Source organism: Mauremys reevesii, linkage group 1, assembly GCF_016161935.1.
Source record: "Mauremys reevesii isolate NIE-2019 linkage group 1, ASM1616193v1, whole genome shotgun sequence".
Lineage (NCBI taxonomy): Eukaryota > Metazoa > Chordata > Testudines > Geoemydidae > Mauremys > Mauremys reevesii.
This window is the reverse complement of record NC_052623.1, coordinates 12,945,741-12,960,828: the sequence shown is the minus strand read 5'-3', so window position 1 is coordinate 12,960,828 and position 15,088 is coordinate 12,945,741. Positions and strand designations below refer to the sequence as shown.

The 15,088-nt window shown below is 46.7% G+C and overlaps 1 protein-coding gene and 1 long non-coding RNA gene across 3 annotated transcripts in view; one reads left to right on the top strand and one right to left on the bottom strand.

The window, feature by feature from the left end:
• RNF121 (ring finger protein 121) overlaps window positions 1-14,689 on the bottom strand; it is a 37,588-nt gene extending 22,899 nt beyond the window's left edge. Inside the window, exons 1-3 of one of the 2 annotated variants that reach the window (XM_039545077.1) lie at window positions 14,555-14,689; window positions 2,712-2,749; window positions 1,386-1,527 (exon numbers count right to left, since the gene is read on the bottom strand). In XM_039545077.1, the coding sequence (XP_039401011.1) occupies window positions 1,386-1,527; window positions 2,712-2,749; window positions 14,555-14,611 (237 nt within the window). In that variant the 5' untranslated portion in view covers window positions 14,612-14,689. Of the gene's footprint in view, window positions 1-1,385; window positions 1,528-2,711; window positions 2,750-12,819; window positions 12,909-14,554 lie in introns of those variants that run through there. The other variant, XM_039545086.1, reaches the window with a different exon arrangement.
• Window positions 3,268-4,459, top strand: LOC120408313. Its single transcript, XR_005600607.1, has 2 exons — window positions 3,268-3,371; window positions 4,288-4,459. It is a non-coding gene; the product is annotated as an uncharacterized LOC120408313 (long non-coding RNA).
• Window positions 14,690-15,088: the final 399 nt, after the last annotated feature.

Here is a 15,088-nt window from a genome sequence, read left to right as displayed (position 1 = left end):
TGCTCCGCTGTTCCCCCATGCCTCTCTTAAAGAGAATACATTCTTGGCTGTCCAGCCCTGGACACTATGAAATCTGAATTAAATAATGTTACCCAACGTTTTTTCAGTGGGTTGAGCGAGGGGCGAGATGGAACAGATTGTGGGGAAGGTTTAAACCAGAGGGAGAAGTCATTGTAATATTGTAAATGAGCTACTGGGGTTTGCTCATCTCTGCTAGAAGAGGCATATCTGCTCAATACTTGCCTCATCATTTTTTGTAAGAGGGCCACAGCAATTTTCTCCTGTTCGAGGTTCTTAAGAGTTTACCCACACATCTCTCAAAGCAGATACTACACTTGATCTGAGCTCACCACAATAAGCTTCAGCTATTCCATACAGATCCTTTCCCAGCACAAATTTTTTGCAATGCAAATGGAATTGCTTGCAAAACCGCCATGTAGGAAACAAGCCATTTTCTGGCACTGTTAATTAGCATCATGAGGCTTGGAAGAGCGGAGGGTGTGGAGAATCCCCTTTGTTCTTGAATGGAACGATATTCCCTGATGTACAGTCCGATGCATCAAGTTAGCAAAATCAATGGTAGCAGAGTGACCAACAGGCTTGAGAGGATTCAGCAAACCGAGCAATCGGACAAGGATCCGTGAGCATTCAAATGAGGTCAGCGACCATGAAATCCAGCTTCCGCTCAACCAGTCTGCGTTATTCTGAGTAACAATGGTGAAATCCAGCTTCCATTTACATTGTTCTGAGTAACACCAGGGGTGAGATCAATTTGTTCCATTGCCTCCTTAAGGGCTAACACAACTTGGTATAAACTCCTTACTAGCAAAGAGTTACACATGCCATTGGTTCTCAGCCAGGGTCCGGGGCCCCCTGGGGAGCTGTGAGCAGGTCTCAGAGGGCCCATCAAGCAGCTAGCATCAGACTCACCGGGGCCCAGGGCAGAAAGCTGGAGCCCAGGGCCCTGTGCCCAGCCACTCGGGGTTGAAGCCAAAGCCTGAGCAACTTAGCTTTGCGGGGCCCCTGTGGCGAGGGGCCCCAAGCAATTGCCCTGCTTGCTACCCCCTAACGCCAGTTCTGCCTTTTATATGCGGAAAATCAGTTGCTGTGACACAGGTGGGCTGTGGAGGTTTTATAGCATGTTGGGGAGGAGGTCAGAAAGAAAAAGGTTAAGAACCCCTGACATATGCTACACTGATAAGGAAATTGTATTTTTGTGGCCTATGTGTCTCATACAGTTCCAATGCGCACTGTTGGACAGGGAAGATTCCAACATCATAGGGCAGTCAGAGAATGACATTAATTCAACTGTTTATACAGTAAATGCCAGCTCCATTCAGCACCTGCAGCCAGAGGGTGGATGAAACAGGGTGGGAAACACTTACATTGTAGGAGCGAGGATGTCTCTGTTTCCACTGTACCAAGAGGAGCTGTGCAACCACTAGCGTGGCAATGAGGATGAGGACCATTTCGGCATGCATGGCCTCGTGGCCACGGTGCTTGGCGTGCATCCGAGCATGCTCGACCCTGAAAGGAGAACAAGGCAAGTCAAGTCTGGAGTGCACAGGCTGGGATCAGCAAGAACCTGGGATATAGAGCAGCACGGCAGGGTTGCAGGGAAGTTTCCATGTCAGGGGATGGAAAGTGATGTGGGGGAGGAGGATGTAGTGTGGGGGAGGCTAGCAGGGAAGGATGTTGCTATAATCAAGATAGGAAGGGCAGAGGAACACAAATCTGGTCTGGCTCTCACAGATTCTAGAGCTATAAAAAGCCAGGCATTTCTTTGGCTCAAGCTCCGTGCAGACAGGACAGATGAAGTTTGAAGTGTCTCCTTGGTGCTGTCAGCCTTTGGGAGCAGGCAGAAGCAGACTGCATCTCTTGTACCTACAATCTTGCAGTTAACTAGTGCAGCATTAGTGGCTAAGGGGCTCCCTGCCATCATGGCTAGAAGGAGAGGCCCAAGGATATGAACTGAAGCCCAGCAGAAATATAAAGGACCCAAACAGAATAGACAAAATGTCCTTTCACTTCAATTTTGCATAGCAAGAGGCATCTCTCTCCCTCCTGCCCAATGAAGGGGACAGGAGCCCCAGCTCACACCTCATCTGCATGAAGTGCAGCAGATTTTGACATCCCTTGTGTCTTTGAGAGAGGAACAGTTCTCAAAAACTGCAGGTCCCAGCATGCAATGCTTCCTATTTGAGGGCAGCTACCAGCTCATATCAAGCTGGAACTATGGGACTTGTAAGCTACATGGGCCTCGCCACTATATTAAACATGAGCCCCACTGAGTTGTGTAAAGCACATGGCTGCTCTCATCAGGGCTACAAGTCACGCTTTGGGAGCAGGAGAAAATGCTCCTAACTCATGGTTCACTTAAGACCAAGTGAGCACAATGCAAACTGAAAATATGAAACAAAGCTACTTCTATGAACCTTCAGGACATTTCTAGTGATTACAATTCAAGTAGGCTGAGAGTACAGTGAGGCCAATCCTAAACATCCAACTAAAACTGGCTGGATTAACAGAAGTGGTGGGGCAAATAATCTAGTAACACTGTGCAAGGCAAGTGGTTTTAGTCCACAATTAGATGCTATCGCTCTGCATTGACAACTACAGCAATCCAGCCTCACTGGATAGTAAGACTGGAGTGAAATTAAGACCTACTCATAGGTTCACCTCTCCCACACCCACTGCAATGCACCACTCACCTCCATCTCTCTTCGGGGGACAGTCGTGATAGATCAACCTAGGGAGGAAAAACAATCAGTTACTGAAGTCCAAGAGTGGCAGTTAAAGCCCAGAGGAGATCATTGCAATACTTTGTTTACACACCAGTTGAAAAAAACCAAGCTGTTTTCTGTGTAAGAGGAACTGTCCCTGGCTAAATGCTGTCACAAGCAATTTAAGATCATAACCAACAAGGAAACCACCACTTAGTGCATGCCTCGCAGTAATCATGTTGGAATTCTGACTAGGGCTGAAAGCAATGCAAAAGTTTTATGTTAATTGCAAGGCTGTCATCATGGATCCCAGGGAATCATGGTCAGAGAGTACTTCTTAAGAGTCAAGTAAGGGGTTCAGAGGAAGAAGCCACAAACCCCATGTTCTAGCCATCTTCATTAGTCACCTTAGCAATCATCCTCCCAACATTAGCTGCTAGCAACCTAGGACTTCCACCTCTGCCCTATACCCTGGGCACTTGTGGAAGTTCTAAAGAATCTTTGCACCACTCCTCACAATTGTTAGATCACTTGGGTGTCTAAGGTACACTCTCACACACCACTTTGAGGAGTGAAACATGCATCTTGACATCTCACCTAGATACACAACTTAGGACAGTTTGTTCTGAGCAGCGGCTGCAATCTCAGGTACAGCCTAGTAACCCCAAGGGAGTAGATGATTCAGTCCCCTGCTTTGTAGATGTAAGGGTCAGATGGGACCAACAGGATCATTCAATCTGAACTCTTACATAACACAAGTCACAGAATTTCACCCAGTAATTCCTGCAGCAAACCCATCATCCCTGAACATCTTTTGGGAAACATTCAATCTTGAGTTAGATGTCAGGGGATTGCGAATTTACCACATCCCTCAATAAACTGTTCTAATGGTTAATTACCCTGCATGTTTAAAAAAATTATCCACCTTATTTCTAGTCTGAATTTGCCTGGCTTCAGTTTCCAGCCACTGGATCACCTTATGCCTTTGTTTGCTAGATTAAAGAATCACCTTCATCCAGAACTCTCCTTCGGTCAGAGGGCATGGTTTCCCCCTATGGTAACACAAACACTGACGTGGCAGGCAAAGTCACTTTGGGTTAATGAAATCCTATAGATCCGACTTCACCTCAGCTCATCCTTAACTCTATTTATATTACAAACAGTTAAAACCAACAAAAGCAGGTTGCTTGGGGCCCAGACCGACTGACTGCCACACAACTGTTTACACATGCCAGCTGTTTGAGTACATGACAGCACACTATTGAAGTCAGGGAGTCAATGTGATATTTGTATTGGCCCTTGGCTTTTCCTCACATCATAGTATCCGTAAACAGCCAGGTGAGCTTGTTCCAAGTGACGTACATATGAAACATGTCACCATTGTGAGAGACAGCCGCTCAGTCTGCAGACAGGCCGCGTCAGGGACATAACATGCATTTCCCCAGTGCAAACGGTGTAAAAAAAAAAAAATGAACATGCAGCTCCTCTTTCCACACAAGCTCATTAGATGATTAACATTCCAAGTTCAGATTTAACCTTTACCCTTTAATCTTTTTATATACAGCACTTAGATCGTGTCTGCACAATACTGCTGACTTCCCTCAATAAACCTGCCTTCAAACAAGATACAGAACTGAGTGCTCAACTACTTGTTTGACCATTAAAGATCTCACTGACCCTCTATCAAATAGTGACACGAGTCCCAGTGTTTTGATTAAATTCCATCTTTGCTAAAATTCTGGGTCCCCTGTAGTTTCTGCTGATAGGGTTTCCATCTCTTCTTTGTCCTAGGTTAACAGTGCACACGCGCACTGTGCAAAGAGCTGCTGTATTCCACCCCAGAACAATGGAATTACAAGGGATTTAGTCCCTGCAGGCTTTGGAAAGCACTTGGATAAATGCAAGATACCGCCATAAGAAAACTTTTATTTAACGTTTAGGGTTTGCTTAAGAGACTGAGTAGGTGGTGAAGATTTAATATAGGAGCTGAAGAGATGTATTCAGATCAGTGCAACTCTCAATGCTACTTGTTCCTGACTACTGGATACTATTTTATTGAATCATGAGAGGAAGCCACAGGACTTTTAGTTACAGCAGAATTCAGTTTAAACAGTAAGGACCCGAAAAACAGCCAGAGTCAAGAAATTCAGTACGGCAGATAACCTGTTCCCAACTCACTGTGAGTGGGAGAAGCACAAAAGAATAAGGCTGCTATTCCTAGCCTCACTCAGCTTTAAATTGCTTAGATTTTGCTGGTGTAGAAATCACTGACATTCTTCTCAGAACACTGGAAAAATAGTTACTTCACCAAGCACAAGGCAGCTTCTCTACCTCAGTGTCCTTACTGGATTTCCATGCTGACGCAAGTATGCTCCTGTCCCTCCCATATAGTCCACGTGCCCTAACCCACCACTGACAGTGTCTATGTTGGGAAATTTTTAGAAAAGTTTCCCACTGTTGCTAGAACTGTGTAGATGGGGTTTTATCTGACCCCCTTGACAGGCTGAGGAATAATCCCGCAAATGATGGAAGCCCCATTGCTTGAGAAATTTTAAGAGAAGAGGAGAACTGGAAAATAAGCTATAGGAAAGAATCCTATGCAGACATGAGGAAGAATGGAAATGAGCTATTAGTCCATAGATCAAATGTGACCTCTGATTTCATAACATCTTTTTTTAATCTGTTAAGTGCTGACAGATTCATTTTCTCAGCACTCAAAACAATAATACAATCTCTGCCTGCAGTAGCTTACAATCTAATTTGCAAACACATGGGAGAGACCCAAAGGTTGGTGCCAATTTAAGCAGTGATCCAAGACACACTGATTCAATAAGACTAGTCCCATGCATTCCGAGATTACCCATGTGTAAAGTTTCTCAGGTAACCAAATGTTTGCAGGATCAGAGCCCTACTGTATTTTAAATAATGGGGTAAAAAAGCCAGATGTGACCATTAGTATAGTTAGGCTTTTTCAAAGTTAATCCTCACTGTAATGGAAAAGTTCTTACTGAAGACTAAATTTCTTCGGTTCCCACCTGCAAACATCCCGCAGGAGAGGGGACAAGCAGCTTCTCATATAGAGTTATGCATCGACTAGACAAGAGAAGCTTTTAAGGGAATGTTACAATAAGCATAACAGTTGTTTGAGAATGCCGGACAGCCCTTGTGTGTAAATGGGTACCACCTGAGCAGAAGAGAGCTGCCTCTGGGGGAAAAATGCATTTGGCAACTTAAAAAAAAATTACATATCTGAAAAGTAGCCTGCAAAGGGTGGAAAAATGGGTCTGTCATTGTTGCTTTATGATGTAGAAAAGAGACCCCTTAAACAAATGTTCCCTTTCACTGTTAGAGGTCCTAGGATTATCCAATCGTGCTCTCTGTTTTCCTGGAGGATTTCTTAGATGACAAACATGGACCAATCAGGAAAAAGATCTTGGAGTCATCGTGGATAGCTCTCTGAAGACATCCACGCAGTGTGCCGCGGCAGTCAAAAAAGCAAACAGGATGTTAGGAATCATTAAAAAGGGGATAGAGAATAAGACTGAGAATATATTATTGCCCTTATATAAAATCTATGGTACACCCACATCTTGAATACTACATACAGACGTGGTCTCCTCATCTCAAAAAAAGATATACTGGCATTAGAAAAGGTTCAGAGAAGGGGAACTAAAATGATTAAGGGTTTGGATTAGGTCCCATATGAGGAGAGATTAAAGAGGCTAGGACTTTTCAGCTTGGAAAAGAGGTGACTAAGTGGGGATATGATAGAGGTATATAAAATCATGAGTGATGTGGAGAAAGTGAATAACGAAAAGTTATTTACTTGTCCTCATAATATAAGAACTAGGGGCCACCAAATGAAATTAATGGTCAGCAGGTTTAAAACAAATAAAAGGAAGTTCTTCTTCACACAGCACACAGTCAGTTTGTGGATCGCCTTGCCTGAGGAGGTTGTGGAGGCTAAGACTATAACAGGGTTTAAAAGAGAACTGAATAAATTCATGGTGGTTAAGTCCATTAATGGCTATTAGCCAGGATGGGTAAGGAATGGTGTCCCTAGCCGCCGTTTATCAGAGGGTGGCAATGGACAGCAGGAGAGAGATCACTTGATCATTACCTGTTAGGTTCACTCCCTCTGGGGCACCTGGCATTGGCCACGGTCGGTAGACAGGATACTGGGCTGGATGGACCTCTGATCTGACCCAGTATGGCCACTCTTGTGTTCTTAAGAGGTTTCTAAGAATTACACTGAAGGGGCGGAGGCAATGAATCCTTAAACAAGAGGGTTTCACTCCCAAGTATTCAACAAAACCAAACTAATTTGAATAAACTACGTTCAGCTAGCTATCGGTGAGTGGGAAGTACTTTGCTCAAGGTTTTTGTTTGGAACACACAATGAGCATCGCTAAATTGAAGAGCTCGGAGCTACAAGAGGGCAATAAAAAGATCTCATGAAGATGGTGAAATCTTCTCTGTATGCAGCTATCCTTGTAATTTAACAAATTTCACCCATGCTAGGGAAAAAAAAAAGTCCATGTTGTCTGATCCAGAAAGAGGGTCAGCCTCACCCAAATATATGGTGCTTTGCCTGGCCAGCAAAAGCTTGTTAAACTTGTTTGAGACTTAACTAATGGAAAAGGAATTAGTCTATAATAAGGATTTTCTCCAGTTTAGACAGATCTTGGGTAGCAAGATGATTCACTCAAAGGTGCTCACAGCAAGTTTTAAAGGGGATTATGGACTTTTTTGCTTCAATAGGACGTTTGGAGAAGAACTGAAAAAAATCTCAGATGCGGGGTTTTCCCTCCTGCCTTTTCTGTTAAAAAAATATAAAAAGAAAGAAAGAAATTCAGATCCTGTCTAGGTGGGAAGGCCATGGACAGGTCTCCATTCTATTATTTGTATTATCTGAGGGGGTCTCCAATGGCTGCAGCTCCACCAGTGGAAGAGTGAGTATAGCCCACCCACAGCCTTTTAGGTCCTGCATCATCTAAGCATCATCTCAAACTTCATTACACAGTGACCCCCTTCTGACAACAAAAATTACTACACGACCCCAGGAGGGGGGACTGAAGCCTGAGCCCACTCAAGCTCTGTTGACCTGGGGGTGCCAAAGCCAAAGACCAAGGGCTTCAGCCCCACGCAAGGGAACTATAACCTGAGCCCTGGGCTTCGGCCCTGGGCGGTGAGGCTCAGGCTTCGGCCCTGGGCTGCAGCAAGTCTAAGCCAGCCCTGGCGACCCCATTAAAATGGGGTTGTGACCCACTTTGGGGTCCTGACCCCCAGTCGGAGAACCGCTGATCTAAGGTCTAGCCAACACGGCAATTAGAACGCTGATGGTGGCTTGACCCTTGCCTCCACTGTTGCTACATGGGTGTAGCACAGTCGCGAGGTTTTTTTTTTTCCTTCAGAAGTTTGCCACTGTAGACAAAGTACAGATCCAGCAAAAGGCTGACATCACAATGGCGAAGCTGGAGCAACTGAGGCCCTCTCTACATTAGTTACCTATTTTAGATACTTATACAGCATCTATTATTACACGGAATCTAAGCACCTCACAATCTTGGACACATTTACCCTCTCAACACCACTGTGGGATAGAAGTGCTACCATTGTACAGATGGGCAACTGAGGCACAGAGAGGCTAAGTGACTTGCCTAAGGTTACACAAGAAGTTTATGAAAGAGCACGGAACTAAGACTGGGTCCCCTGGGTCTCACAGGACCACCCTTCCTCTCAACCTTAAGATGAGAGTTCTGGGGACTGTAGTAATTTGAGTTAACTGATTACCAGGTCAAGTGGAATTCCACAAAAATTTGTCCCTGGTCATGATACCTAGAAGGCAAAAAAGGACAAAAAGTCAGTATTTTATAAGTCACTTTTAATAACCATGTCACCAAAAAAGGTATTTTAATAAAAACACTGACCTCTGAATCACAATTAAGTCAGATTTTTAAAAGTCTATATTCACAGGATTCATCGTACACATTTCTCTTAGGGAAATCACAGCCAAATCCTTGAGACAAGCAACTCATCCTTCATTTCTGTATTTTAGGCAATGTATTGATAGTATATGCAGCAAATATGGTGGTGACTGGAGAAGAGTTTTCAAATATCCTTGAGGCATTTGTTTAATACAAAGTCTTCCCTTAGAGCTAGAAACCATGCTTGACTGCTGTCTTAATTAATGGGGATAATTTTCACTCAACTATGTTCAATAGTTATATGGTTTTATTACTATTCCTTAAAGTTACCCTGTGACATCTAACAGAACAGTTCAAAATTATAACAATGAAGATTTTAAGATATAAAGGAACCAGTAACCTCAGAGCAGGAGAGCAAAAACAGCAGAGGCTCCAAGTATTTGTACTACAAAAACGACCAAGACATTTGTTTCCTATAATCCAACAATAGTACTGTCCAGGCAGCGAGAGAAAAGACAAGCAGAAGTCCTGAAACATGTTGATCAGAATCACTTTATACTAGTAGGCTTAAAAAAAGATCTAATGAAACCAATCTTGAGAATGGCGAAGTGGCTACTTGTTTAAATATCCAACTATAGATCCTTCTATTCCAAAAGCAAGATATTCCTGCAGTATTACATGTACCAAAAATGACAGGTTTGTTCAGTGCCTGAAGAGATGGATGTTTAATGGTTAGAGCAAGGGAATAGCATTCAGGTTGCCTAGATTCTAATAGCATATTCCTAGCTCCTTCAGGCTTCAGCAAATGTTTTCAGACAGGTCCATTTCTGGGTACCTAAAGTGAAACCTTGATATCTTCAGAAGTGCTGAGCATCCAGCAATCCTATTGCCTTGCAGGGCTCTTCTGGCACTTGTGTGATTTTGGGAAGTCCCTTAATCTGTTCTTCATCTTGCCTCTTATTTGTAGAGTGGGGAAAAGAATTTCCCTGTTTCTCAGGATGTTGAGAGGCTAGTAGGTATCTGTAAAGTGCTCTGAGATCTTGAATGAAAGCTGTTAGAAAAGTGTGGAGTACAAGAAGTCAATGTTAATGCCACATTTTTCAATGCAGAATGAGGCACATAGCCAATACTGACCCACCGATACAGCAATGACGCACTATACATCCCAAAGCATCTCACGAGATCTATATACATACACTACCATTGAAATGCAGCCACTTCTGGGTTAGATGGTGGCAACCAGGCACATGGCATGCTGCACAGCAGGAATGAAGGAAGGGGATATTTCGGTCAAGGACACTGGGCTTTTATGAAAAGTGTTACAGGACTGTTAGTATCCACAGAGACATCTGAGGTGTCCCGTGAAAAATCCACACATGAAAAGCTATCAATTCATTGTGTATGCCTTGGAAAGACAATGGACTGAGCTGACCTGGCTGGGGTTTGAACTCAGAGGGAATTGAGGAATTTCAAACCTGATGCTTATGCCACAAACCCATCCCCAATTAGACAAAGTATTTGCAAGACAAGGGCAGACAAATTCTTCTCAACAACTCAGGCTTGTACAAGGGACAGTGGTTATTCACATATGCATTGTTCATATGTTCCTTTCCAGAAGCTGATGCCTATTTGTGCTGATCTGTTTGGCCCTCTCAGTACATTTCTAAGGCACTGCAAATATCTTAGAGTCAGAAGGGTCAACAGGGTTTTCAGTTATAAAGGTCAGTATGCAATGGATTTTCTTTCATGGTTTCACATGCAGGAAAAGTCTCATATCTCCTGAGTTCCACTCCACTGCTGGTAAAAAAAACAAGTTGAACAGCTTGTGGGAATGCCAGTTAGAGGCTAGCTTACCCTGATTAATTTGCCTTCAGTGGTATAACTGCCCTAGCAAGGGGATGATTTTGCTTCTATCCAGGTCAGAGTTGTGGAGCTTATGATTTCAAAGCCCCATATATAGTGATCAACCGGATGCCATGAGCAAAGGGAGAAGAAGTGGGTGCATTTGATTTCCACAATCCTTAAGAGATGATTCCAGCATACAGAGTACAGTGGGTCTTATTCTTGCCTTATTAGATAAGGTTGAGATGGCACAGTTGCTTGTAACTCAAATACTCAGCCCAGAAGTTTATTTTGCATGAACAGCCCACTGCTGAAGTTATCCAGATGTAAAAAGAAAGTCTTAAAAATACAGTTCAGATGCTTCTCATCCTGGAATAACTAGCTGTAAGAGGCCAAACCTGATGCATACAAGGAATCACTCAAATCCCACACCTTGTTTTCAAGGCACTGCATAGCTGTGTCCCCTACCAACATCTCTACTCCTCCGCCCAGCCCTATCTACTCCCTTTTCTCATTCTTTCCATGCCTCTCCTAACCACTCTCTCTCTCTCTCAAGTCTTCTCCCCTAGCACCTCCACATCCTTGTGACAACATCCCACTCCTAAGGCCTCTCCATTTCAAGTCCTTCCCTTAGACATTTTCTACCCTCAGGTCTTCCAATGATGCTCCCTTCAAGACATGCTCTCCTTGATAGTAAGCACTAGCTTATTAGGTGCCTGCAACGTTGTCTGTCCAATGAGAACTTTGAGGGAATTTGTCATTTTACATGTTTTTACAGCACCTAGCACACTGATAGCACTCAACTGAGTGAGAGCCTGACTGAAAAAAGGTATCACTGAGTGAAAGGCACGAGGCTTATTAATACACAAATGGATACATGGAAGTATGACAAATGACGACAGAGATAGAGCAGCTCAATGCCAGTAAACATAGATCATTTAGGCCTAACTGATCCATTTTAATTAGATCAACCTACTCTACCAATCTGAGACATCTCTCAGCCATGCTACATCACTCATACTCCTTGTCAGGTCATTCCTACATATTGCATCTGAGAGCATGGCCGCCTCCCTTCTCGGCTTCAAGGAGCATCATGACTACGGGCTAAGTTCCCGCTGAGCTGCGCAGCAGGCTATCAAGGGCTGCGCAAGTGTGCAGCCGGGGAGAGGCACTCTCCCCCAGCCCTGGGCTGCTACAGGGAGAGAGGGCTGGGGGGAGTCCTCTCTCCCTGCCGCAGCCATGGGGCAGCCTACACCCCAAACCCCTCATCTCCAGCCCCACCCCAGAGCCCTCACCCCCCTGCACCTTAACCCTCTGCCCTAGCCCTGAGCCTCCTCCTGCTACCCAAACCCCTCATTCCCAGCCCCACAGAGAGCTCTCACTCCCCCGCACCCCAATCCTCTGTCCTAGTCCCCTCCTGCAACCCAAACCCCTCATTCCCAGCCCCATCCCAGAGCCCTCACCCCAACCCTGAGCCCTCTCCCACAACCCAAACCCCTCATTCCGGGCCCCACCCCAGAGCTCTCATTCCCCCCCCCCCACCTCAACCCTCTGCCCTAGCCCTGAGCTCCCCCCCCGCAATCCAAACCCCTCATACCCAGCCCCACCTCAAAGCCCGCACCCCCAGCCGGAGCCCTCACCACCCCGCAACCTCCTGCTCCAGCCCTGAAACCCCGCTCCCACTCCGAACCCCTCAGACCCACCCCTTCCGCACATCACCTCCATGTTGGTGCACATAAAATTCATTCCACACACAGAAGTAAAAAATTAGGGGGAACATTGGCTACAGGATGCACAAAGTTTGCTGCTGCTGCCGCTATTACATGTGCAGAAAACCTTTAGTCCCACTCTGCTCACATTTCAATTGGAAACCAAGGAAGTACTAAGGCACCTTCCAATATCACACCCTACAAATTACAAAAATTCTTCAATGTTAAAGAAAAAAATTGGTCCTAAGGCAGGGGATTGAACCATGCAAGAACCAACATCTGTTGCCATGATCCTCTTTGACCCTGCTTAGGCAGGGCCAGTAGCATCGTTAGCTATACTCATCTGCCTGATATGTAGTTAGTACGTAAATATACTATGTTTTAAGGCAAGAGGTAGTTGTATTGAGTGCTATAGCTTGTGGCAATGTGAGATGCCAAGCAGGACTAAAGGCTTTTATCTGCCTCACAGGCTGAAAAAAGACAATAGGGTAGGAAAAGTAAGAGGTTGGCTGCAAAAAGCCTAGATAGGAAGATCATGTCTGAGCAGCTGACCCTTTGATAGCACTGTATTATGATTGTGGCTGCAATTCTCTCTTATAGAAGAAAGTGGAAGCATACCTGCTTTCTCATCTCCAGCTAATGCACATCAGGGAGTTTGCTCTTAACATAGCTTCTTCACCTGTCAGCCAGCAATAATGATTTAACAAGCAGGGATCTAGAAGATAGGAATCCCCAAGTTCTAATACTAGCACTGTACAATATGGTGCCAATCCTCTAACCTTGCTGTGCCTCAATTTCTCTATCTACAACATGGGAATAATGGCTACCTGACTCTGTAGACCTGTGAGGCATAGAGCCTATACCTTCAAAGCACTGTATGAGAGTACAGAAAATTGTTGCCAGCAATTACTATTGCCAGCGCTGTTAATCTGCCCATACTTTCCAAGTACACCAGTTACTGTCAAAGACATGAGTCCCACACAGATGTGCATGACCAGCCAAGCTATTTTGGTAACAGACCTCAGAAGCACTGAATCATGTCACCGATAAAAACAATTTACATTATATCATTTCTAATTAGGGTGACCAGATGTCCCGATTTTATAGGGACAGTCCCAATTTTGGGGTCTTTTTCTTATATAGGCTCCTATTACCCCCCACCCCCTGTCCCGATTTTTCACATTTGCTGTCTGGTCACCCTATTTCTTATGCCTCTCTTCAGTGAGTCAAGTTTTAACAGTCCGACTCTTGAGGCAGAAAAGAGCTGTGACTCTAACCACACCTGCCAGCACATGCTGAAGCCTTGAAACCACTTGAGAACCATATTCTGGCTGCTCCCCCACTGAGACTCCCTAACCTCCCCAACAGGTCCCAGAGACCCTGGTCTGAGCTGCTCACTCGTTTTCCCCAGCACCCCTATACCCTGGTGTTGAAGGGGTCAGTCACACTTTCACTGCCTGGCTCATCCCGCACAAAGCCCTTAGCTCCCTCCATCCCCACTCCTGGCGCAGAGCCCTGCGATGCCCCCCTGAGAAACCCAGACCCACGCCCCACCCCGTTCCCTTCCCAAGCTGCCTCAAGCTCCCAGAGCCTCCAGGTCACCCCCCCCACCGCCCCTCCCTACAGCTCACTACATCACCCCCCCAGCTCCACCCAACCCCCCAACATCCTCCACAGCCCCTCCCTGCAACCCCACATCATCCCCAGCTCCACCCAACCCCACAACCCCCAATCCTCCACAGCCCCTCCCTACATCACCCCCCCAGTTCCACCCAACTCCACAGCGCCCCCCATCCTCCACAGCCCCTCCCTGCAGCTCACTACATCACCCCCCCGTTCCACCCAACTCCACAGCCCCCATCCTCCACAGCCCCTCCCTGCAGCCCCACATCACCCCCAGCTCCACCCAACCCCAGCCCACGCACATTCTCCACAGCTCCTCCCTGCAGCCCCTACACCACCCCAGCTCCACCCAACCCCAGCTCCACCCAACCCCACAGCCCCACATTCTCCACAGCCCCTCCCTGCAACCCCTACACCACCCCAGCTCCACCCAACCCCCACATCCTCCACAGCCCCTCCCTGCAGCCCCTACACCACCCCCAGTTCCCCCAATCCTCCAAACCCCTCCTGCAGCCCCACATCACCCCCAGCTCCACCCAACCCCACGGCCCCACCCTGCAGCCTCCTAGTTCCACCCCCCCTCCACCCCAGCACCCGCTGCTCGCCCCTCGCAGCCCTGGGGTGACCCGTCCTCGGCAACCGGGACCCCCAGCGCCCCTCACACCTCCCCGCCCAACAGCCCGGGGGTGTCTCCCCCGCCCCGCGCGCCCCCGCCTCAGGCCGCCCTCACCTCCTCCACGTCCCGCTCGACGGGGCCGCCAATCTCCACCTCCAGCACCGCCGCCATCTTACCCTGCCTGCCCCCGAGCCGGCCAGCTACTTCCCCCCGACCCGCCAATCACCGGCCACGTCGACCTAACGTCCGCCAATCAGCGAGCACGACGCTCCGCCACTAGCCAATCAGAGAATGGAGGGGCGGGACGGCTCCCGGACAGCCGGCGAGCTGTCACAGAGTTTGAGGGTCATCTGATATTTACAACCACCAGAAAGAAACGCAAAATCCTTAAAAAAAAGTGATACATTTCCCGGACGCCTCTCGGATCGGAGAGCACAATGGTTTGCTGACGTCACGCTGTAAAGATCAAGCGTCCTCTCCACTAAGTTCAATTTACGTTTTTTACTGGGATGCTGAACTTGGGAGACGCTCCCTGCTCTTGTCCCGCCCCTCACTTTGGGCCCTGGACGTGACGAGGCGCTCCGGAAAGACTACAAAGCCCGGCATGCCCCATGGGCCTCCTGACCTTTAACCCCTCCTGCGGCCGCC